Here is a 9850-nt window from a genome sequence, read left to right on the forward strand (position 1 = left end):
AAAACCTGCATTTCTTTGCTTCACCTAAAAAGCCTGCAAAAGCTTTATTTAAAATGTCTTTGCCTAAAGGACCTACCAGACAGTAACAGACATGAGTAGATTTGTTCTGCTGGAGTTATAACATGTTAAAAAAAAAAAAAAATCTGGCAGAGTCCTTAAACTATAAAAATCCTGCAATTACAACCACTGCTGTGCATGATCACCACACTGGAGCCAGACACTTTCACTCATAGCTCAAGCTCACATCCATCTGGAGTCTATCAAGGCAACCGTGAGCGTAACAACTTGCACTAGGTTTCAAACTATTATTTCATGTTTGTCTTTAAACATCAAGGATACTCTGACATTCTCTACATAGCACGTACCTTAAAAAACGCACACAGATAAATTCCTCACTCCTGATTTACTCACAACAGGTTGCCAAACTCAAAGCGAAACAATAAGAAAAACAGAAACTCCAGACTATACTGAATTGCCACTTTCAACACAGCTGCATACGTTGTTGGGCAAACTATGAATTGGAGACATTTTAATAGACATTATTTCAGTACTGCTGACATAGGAAACTTCGGAAAAGAAGTCTTGCATGTTACATTTGTAAGTTAAATCATAGTAGCTGAAAGTGAACTAAGAGTTACAATATATATCCTTTACTAGTATTTTAAGTGAACCTTAAGACCATAGGAGTTTCTGAGACTTATAAGCCCTGGATATGAGGTATTTCTTAAATGCAAGATTTTAGCATCCCTGTTCCAAAGCTACTAATGCACATCAATTCCACGCATTTCTTAACAGGTCTTAAAACAGATACAAAGAAATGAATCACTACTGTTCCTTCATTTGGAAAGGAGCACTGACAATACTGAAAATATAAAGATTATTACTATGCATTTTTCCATTTCTGAATTTTCCCTTTCTGTTGAAACCACATTACAAGGGAGGAGAAAATCTCCACTGTGATTACTTTTACTACTAGAATTTCAAAATCCATTACAGATGCAATAGTGAAAACTCTCTGAAACTCCATTTTTATTAAGAAATCTTTATAACAATAAGAAGTATATACCTGTTCATCTCAGGTTCTAATGAAAGTGATTAAGCTTTTATCAGATTGCACTCTTTCAAAAGCTTGGCATAGTTTTTGAGGCCCTTTAAAAACCTGTTTTATTAAATACTTTATACTCCCTTTTGTATGAACACCTCTCATAACTCAACCTCTGCCTTCAAAAACTAAAATGTAACTCTGAACACTGATCTTGATACGATAAAAAAAAAAAAAACTGAGGCCTAATGAATAAATGGAGAGAGCATTTTTCCACACATTTATAAATATAACTTTTAGACTCTACTTAATTTACAACACTTAGTTACAATTATCATCTTCTTCCTTCAAGAACTCAGAAACCTGAGCCCCAAGTCAAATTTTAAAATGCAAATCCAGCAACAGCTCCTTAATCAGTCCCACTGGGGCCTATAGAGCTGCTAATTCAGCAGAAATCAAGAGAGCTGAAAAACAAAAAGCCAGGCTGTAGCTGTTTTAAGACACTGATCCAAAGTGACTCATAAATCAGTTCGCTATGTTCAACTTTTAGTCTGGAAAATATTGAAAAACAGCTGTGAAAACCATACGGCCCTTTTTTCTGGCAATTCTGGTAAAGAACTAGAGGATTTATAAAATGTAAATACTAAAGATGTAATACAAACACAAGTGAAAGCCATCTTTCAGATTTTCCCTTCTGTCCTGCTGACAGTTTTAGCATTCCTAGGTGAACCTGGCACGGAGAACTCAACAAAGCCTCTGAGAATTCACAAACACTGAGGACTCTGGCCGCCATTCAAACTCTCTTCCTCCCTCCACTTCTGGCTATGAAACATCGGCTCTAAAGCAGCAACATTCTCTCCATCTCGAGACACACACACTAGAAGTAAATTGAAATCTAACTTTAAAACCATTTGTACACAGTCATTACAAATATTTATCAGCTTCCAGTGAATTGTTATCTTCTGCAGCATTACAGAGGATGATATTTTTGGCTAAAATCACAGCAAAGCTGGCAAGCATACCCTGTTTACACCCTATTTCACGAAACCATTTCCACACATAGCAGTAACCTCATATTTGCTATTAAAAAAAAAAAAAGGGGAGAACTCAGTATACAGGTCCACCTTCTGATTTTCCCCCTTGCACACTCTGTGGTCAGACAGCACTTCGCAAACTCCTGTTTTATCTCAACGGGGATACAAAATGAAAGAAAGGCTGAACAAACTCAGAAGCTGACTTCACCGGATGTGCTGTCTGCCTGGGAGTGTAGATGGACAGGGGAAGGTGTGAGGTTCGGCGTGGGCCCAGACATTCTCATACAGAAAAGCTCTCACTGCTCTGCTTGGGAAAGCTTGCCTGCCTATGCTGAGAACATTGTGTCACAGTTGTTTTCCAAGGAGTGTTGGAATCCCTGCAATTAAACAGCTAGCCTTTGGCTATATATGCTATGGACTTCCACGGAAAACACAGTAAACATATAGTAATAAAATTCATAAACAGTCTTTTAGAGTTTGTAAATGCACAGTTTGTTGCAACAATAACTCAGCTTATTCGAACCTTTTTTGTGTATGTAAAACTGAAGAGCGTTATAATCTTACACATTGTGCAATCAAAGCTCCAAGTACTTAAGCAACTGGAGGTGAAAGACAATGTTAGCTCTTCCTCTGCCACGTTCTGAAGAGTGGAAGGAAGAAAGAGTTGGATACTTCCAAGTCATTTGACACAAACAAAAGAAATATTTACACAAAAGCAGCCAGACCACATGGTTTGATGACACCTACAAAGACGTACTCCTGTGAGTTTAAGACCAAGTGACACAGCTGTCCAATGAGTAATCACAGCAGGGTTTCTTAAAACAGACCAAAGCTTATTTATACAAGTGGAACTTATTTTCTCACACTTTTAAAGGAATGTGAACTTACATGAGGGTAATTTACACTACCAAGGGAATTCTAATTAGAAAAAAAACCACCCTTGTGCTAGCAAAAAAAAGCCCTGCAATGTGTTTTATTCCTCGGTAAAGTAAGAGCAATAGACATATTTGGATCACTGCTAACATAAAATAACTTTAAAGCAGTTCCAAAAAAAGAAGTTCTGTGTTTTTTTCCCCTCTTTTTAATTTTTTTTTTAGCGTGCTGTCACATCTGAATTTTATCTTACCAGCATTAAATTAAGAAAGCAGGCTGCAAAGCCTAGCCGAGTATCAAAAATACCTTCCATTTTGTCAGAAACCTTATGTTTGCATACTAAAACAGTTCAAAAGAACAGGAGAGATGAAATTTAATAGGAAGCCTAGCAAGCTGTTGAATGTAAAGCAGATCTGGCATTTGATTCATATCCTTCGATCACATAAACCAAAAGAAGAAAAAAGTTTCTTTCCCTCACACTTTCCTGAACTGCTCATGGAAATGTTCACCTCCTGCAGCCCTTCGTGTGCTCAGTGCCATATGGTGTCAATACAGCCATCCACATTTCATGAGCAAAGCAGCATGACCTCCAGACAAGGCAATTGAGCAGAATTAGCCACAACTAATTGAAAGTCTTCCTGTTTACTTTAAAGTCCTTATCTCGATCTGCTTTGGAAATGTAATAGAAAATTACGGCGACTAATACAGAAGATATTTGAATGACAAGAGATTAAAAACAAATGTGCCAAGTGCCCCGGCTCTTTTCAGGTCTGCAGAAAGCTCCCATAATTCATGCTTTGTCCATAAAAGTTTGTCACAGGAGGTAAATTCCCTACACATGGCATTTCACTACGCGTTACCGAGAATTCCATAAATCCGTGTCACCGAACCACACGTGGCAACTCCCAGCGTTAGGAAAGTTATTGAAACTATCGGGAACGAAAAGCGAGAGCTGCAAAAATAACACCGAGACCAATAAGATATAAAAGTTAAGTGGGTTTTTGTTTTTTTTTTTTCGGCGCAGAAACGAATACTAGCTCGGAGATTTTCGCACGTTCTCGTTGGGAAGACAACTTTTTTCCCCTTTCCCGGAGTAGCAGTAGCAGCAGCAGCAGCCACCGCCGCCGCCGCCCCCCGGGGCCCAGCGCCTCAGCCCATCGCGGAGCCCCGCAGCCCGCTGACAGCCCCCTCCCTTCTCCCTCCTGCCGACCGCCCCGACGCGCTCCGCCGCAGCATCACGCCGCTGTTTCCCTCCCCTGAGCCCTGCCCTCCCCGCCCGCAGCCGGGCAGCTCCCAGCGGGTGAAAGATGGCGGCCGGGCACCCCCACACCCCGCGCTGCCGAGACCCCGTACTCACAGCTGCACCGCCCCCCGCGGCAGCCGCTCGGGCAGCCGGCTCGGCTCCAGGCGGCTGCAGACGACGAGATGCCCGGCGCAGCGGCAGGACGCGGGGCAGCGGGCGGCGGCGGGGCCCCCCAGCAGCAGCAGCAGCAGCAGCAGCAGCAGCAGGAGTTGCGCCGGGAGGGCGGCGGACGCGGCGCGGGGCATGGCGGGTTCGGAGCTGCTCCCCGCGTCCCTCGCGCTGCCTTGCGGACAGACAGACCTCCCGCCTCTCTCTTTCTCCTTCAGCGCGGGTGGCAGCTCCCGCTCATGCCCCGGAGCCACCGCCGAGCAGGGAAGGCGGTGAGGGGAGCAGGAGGAGGAAAAAAAGTGAAGGGAAGGAGCGGGGATGGGGGGCACGCTGCACCGCCAGCCACTCCGCAAACTTTGCAGCGCCTCAGCCCGCCCCCGCCCGGCCCGGGGAGCCCCGAGCGCCGCGCGGCCCGCCCCGCCCGCAGCCCCCTCCCCCTGCCATGTGACGACTACAACCCCCGGCCCGGGCCACCCCGGCCTCGCCCCGCTCGGGGGAGGACGAGCGGCATAGCTTCTTTGCCAGCGGGTCCTGGTGCCCGCTCCCCGCCTGGGAGGCCGCTGAGCGAGCGCCTCAGAGCGCGGCAGGAGCGGACGCGGGCTCCGCTGCCCAGACGCGGGGTTCCCCCCGGCGGTGCGCTGATGGCGCGAGTCGGAGCGGTCCCGGAGCGGCTTCGGAGGCCCCGGCAGGTTCCCAGCCAAGGCTGGGGTCACTGGCATGTAAAAGGTGAGGTGAGGTTAACTCCTGCCTTCCGGGTCCTGCGCGGCTAGTCCAGACGCAGTAATTAAGCCCATTATGTTCCCCACAGGATCCAGCTCCCGAGGTTCAGGGAAGTAGGCAGGGCGTGCAGATTCCACATCTCTGAGGTAATCTATGTAATTTAAGTAAATACCTATTGTTCGAGTACCATATGTAAGCCCAGACCCTGCCTGGATTTGGTTACTGAAGGCATTACACAGCCCCATTCAGCAGCAGAAGAGAGTCCAACCAGAGGTGGATGCTGCACATTCTTTCACACCTTTATATACGTAACACATCTTGCCTACAGATCTGGAGACAACACGAGGTGCCTTGCGAGCTTGATAGCTCCAACACCAAAACACGTAGGACTCAAACTGTTTTATTGCTTCCATATGTGTTTCAGGAAGCCAGTTGAATTATGCAAAACTACATTTTTAGCCTGGAATCACAGTTTTGCAAACCTAGCAGGCAAATCAAAAGTGGAAACATTCTTGTGCTGCTGTCAACACGGCTATTTCAGGTGGACAGTGTATGGTGGTCCTTACAGAAATCACTATAGGAAAGCAAACAAACGTTGTAGAAATGCAGTGTTCTACACATAAAAGCAAGCAAGCCAACAAATAGAACACAGGGTAAAAATTAGTATATATTTACAAGCTACTCTTACTTATTTGTTGTAAATGAAAACTGACTTGGCAACATTGTCTTGTCATAGATATTCACCCCTTCTGCTGTCATTTTCTTCCTTTAAAACCACTAGGTTGACATTAGATTAACAAAGCCAAAGGAACAGTGAGCTGTTCTACATAGCCAGTAGGAAAAAAGTAGACAGTGCCAGACTCAGATTTTCAAAACTATCCACCATTAGCCTGTACCTTTTCCTACTGAAGCAAGTAAGAAGGCTTTCATTTCTTTTGAAAGTGCTAGCATTTCTTCTAGCTATGAGGTTTCACACAGTTAATATCAAGATTCAGATACACCTAAACATGTTTTGTTCGTTTTTAGGTAAAATATGCTATAGTTGATAATTCTGCAAAGTAAACAAAAATTCAAGATGATGATCTTTGTGTCACACCACAGAATTATCGCACACATTACTAAAGTTAAAACTGATTCAAAGTAGCCAAGCTCTGTACCACAGTTCCCACAAAGTACCTCTTATTTAGGAAAAGTGAGCATGTCTTGAGCGTTGGCAAGGGCAATGATTCACTGGTAAGTCACAACAGAGTAATTAAGCTGTCCGTTTTAACAATACAAATACAATTACATAATACAAATGTAAGAAAATATAGAAACAAAGCATATGAATAATGTATCTGATGTATATGTGTAGTAATGGAACAAAAGAGCATATGAGGAAAGAAAGCGGAAAAAAAAAATGAAAACATCAAAAAGGGCAAGAACTTCTGTTCTTTTTAGTTTGAAAACCATTCATGCAGTCATGGAATACTGTGCCCTTAGAAAACCTAATGCATATTTAGCGCTAGTAATATATGAAGCTGTTTTAAAGTAAGCAAGGTAAATCAATTCAGAAAATTAATCCATTTGTCTTTGCAGCTTCTTTTCTCTGAATACTCAGTAAAGCATTTTAAAACATATTACAATTTCTAAAATGCCTATACGCTGTACTTCAGAGCCCATGAGCAGAAGAATTTCTTCCTGCAGGGAGATTTCTTCTCCAGAAATCCCAGGCACCAATTTGGCAACTGATAAGAATGTTGCGAGGTCTGTCAGCCTCTATGCCCAGGGTCTATTTATTGTTAATTTTAGTTCAAGAATACACCATAATTATATATAAGAAAATATCAATGGGAGACTTCTTGTACGTCTTCTTCATGGATTTGGCTGGACTGTAGCTGCTCTAAGTGAGCTTCCAATAAAATGGAAGGTCTCACTTTTCCCTACCCTGATATCTCTACATGCAGCAAGATTTTCCTAGCGGCCCTTGTTTGGCATCACAGTTAGTGTAACTGCAAAGTCAACAGGATTAAGATCACAGAATCAGAGAATTGTAGGGGTTGGAAGGTACCTCTAGAGATCGAGACCAACCCTCCTGCCAAAGCAGGTTCCCTACACCAGGTCACACAGGTAGGCGTCCAGAAAGATAATGGTCTTAGTACAAACCCATCAAAACCAAAAACAATCTTCCACCACCTCCACCATTAGTTCTGCTCTGGAATAATTTTCTCATCCAGTTTTCCATGTAACTGCACACAGGAGCTTATCTGTGATGATGGTTGCTTAGGCAAAGACAGGCCTTTTCTATGGCAGCTGGAATATAGGTCAGCCTGAGGGGATGATGCTGAAAAGGGGGAAGCATGGCGGCTGACAAAAATTCTTGTAAAACTAGATCCTCAGACACTCTGGTTGGTTGATGAGATTTTTTTTCCTCCATGAGACTACCAGCAAGGTAGCCAAAGTGAATTGAGAGTGGGGGAAAAGAAGCTGTACATTGGACTGTAGATTCTTCATCGGAATGTTATGGGATGAATCCAGTGGTGTCTTTTTAATTCACCGATTATTAAATTAGATAAATCCACGTTTACAGATACAAGTCCAAACATACGTTGTTTAAAAGATGCATTAGCTTCAGGCAAAAGACACACCCAGAAGCTAAGTATGATTTTTTTTTTTAAACATATCATTAACTCATTTAAGCAAACACTGCTTTCAAGTAACCTGCTTTTAGAAGGTGTCTACCTCAAATCAGGCTGGTTTTAGCAGGTTACTGAAAGCATTGTATCCGTTACTAAGTTATGCAAAACCAAATTAAGATACTATACATTTTCTTTTCTGTGTCCTTCATAGTATTAGTAACTTTGATGGTTTCATTAATCTAAAATAAATTTATTTAGTTAGTTTTCATAGGAGTCAAGCCATTTCAATTACATATAGTTAAGTTGTATGTAGTTATGTGTAGTTAAATCTGCAGGATTTGTGTTAAAAGGTCAAAAGGAGTGAACAGTTACATCTACTAAATGGCTATGTCCATTAAGGGCATCCCAGAGTCTCCCTGTGTACTCCTTGATTACCAGGTAATCCAAAACTGTGTCTAGTGTTTGCTTCAGAATTTCTACTTTACATGGGTAAATGATGTGAATTGAGAAGTGTTCAGCAGCAAGAAGCTGAAGTGGAGAAGAATAACATTGTTTACACTTTGATGCATCTCAGTTCTGATAGTGAGATAGAAATCAATAACCCATCTATCCACCTTTCTATCAGTAAGTGCCCTGTAGGAGTAACTGGCAGAATTCATGTCCTGTCTATTTATTCCTAAATTTTCCCAGCTCCATTTCTAGTTGAAGATGTTTGTGACTTTGGGAGAAGGAAGTAATAATTCATCCTCTAAAGGTCACCACTCCTTATTGCAGTTTCCCCCACTTACCCCATTTAAAAAATAATAATAATTAAAAAAAAAAAAAAAAAAAAAACTAGGGCTTACAAAATTTTTTCTAAGGCCACAGCTGAAGGGAGAGATTGACCAGTGACACCCATACTGCTTAAAAAAAAACCACAAAAGTGGAGAATAACCTGTATTTTGTGGAGACTGCTTGCATACATGAAACAGCTTGCAATAGGCTATAGGAGGTTTTGCCTCAGGCACCTGTCTGGATGTTGCTAGAGAGTCACAGGAAAGCTCCCCTGTTGAGCAGAAGGCCTTTTTCACTTCTTCCCCTTATGTGTTTAAGCAAGAATCTCATCCCACATAATGGGATATTTATCAAGGAAATATTTCTTAATGCAGAAGTTTCCCACCTTCCTTCTGCCAACTGGGTATAGCCAATGCTTTTACTTTTAGTCAGTATTAGCACAAAGACTTCATGACCGTTTATTTCAAATCCTGTGATCAACCATTGCAATTTCACTTGCATTTGAGGCAAACCCATAAAACGTTCTTAAATTATTTCCTAGCAATTGTGAATCTCCTACTAGTGTGTCATAAGTCCACGGTGAATATACCAAGCTTCATACAGGAATTTATTTTTGGTAATAATTAAACTTGACTTTATGTGATCCGGCACTGAAACCATGAAAACCAAGTTATGCATAATTTTAGTGCACTGATTACAACCAGAAAAACCATATGAACTCTTTCCAAATACTTTGCCTAAGGTAGAAAATGTTCAGCATTTATAGAATTCATCCAAACACTGAGTGTTTGCCTCTATTACAAATAAACTCAAATGTCCTAAGGCAATCCTTACAGTGACGACTGTTAATGTCTTCAAGTCATATCCTGCATGGGGCTAAGTGGGAAGTTAAGTGCATGATTGGAAGGACAATTAAACAATCAACATCTACAATGATGTAACTTCAAAGAGGAAAAAAGAAGAGTTAATTTTATGTCATTAAGGAGCACTCAAATTGAAATGTCGTCAATTTGAATAAAAATAAGTGGAAGTAATTTCAGGATGGTGCTACTGTAATAAAACACCTGCCAGGTCTGTTCTACTAGTTGTTTTAGTATGCTGGGTTGTGCTTTTTTGTTCTTCTTTTTTTTAATAATCTTTTAAAATAAATAAAAGTTTAGTGGCAAGAAAGATCAAGAAGCAACCAAAAAAAAAAAAAAAAAAAAAAGAGAACGTAAAAGACATTTACTCTGTTAAATCTAGCTGTGGCATTCCAAGACACCACTGCCTCTAGTCCTTCTCTCCTTGTGGAGTGGGTTCCTGCAACTGAAACATAGACATGATTCCTTCTGCTCTGGAGATGGAAATTTCTACCAGAAGAAAAGCATGGATATTTGAA

The 9850-nt window shown here is 41.7% G+C and overlaps 1 protein-coding gene across 1 annotated transcript in view; it reads right to left on the bottom strand.

Annotated features, from left to right (window-relative positions):
• Positions 1 to 5194, bottom strand: part of LRIG3 (leucine rich repeats and immunoglobulin like domains 3) — a 47274-nt gene extending 42080 nt beyond the window's left edge. Inside the window, exon 1 of the mRNA XM_085220131.1 lies at positions 4307 to 5194. Within this exon, the coding sequence (XP_085076257.1) occupies positions 4307 to 5079 (773 nt within the window). The 5' untranslated portion in view covers positions 5080 to 5194. The remainder of the gene's footprint in view (positions 1 to 4306) is intronic.
• Positions 5195 to 9850: the final 4656 nt, after the last annotated feature.

Source organism: Meleagris gallopavo, chromosome 1 (assembly GCF_905368555.1).
Source record: "Meleagris gallopavo chromosome 1, MGAL_WU_HG_1.1, whole genome shotgun sequence".
NCBI classification, from domain to species: Eukaryota; Metazoa; Chordata; class Aves; order Galliformes; family Phasianidae; genus Meleagris; species Meleagris gallopavo.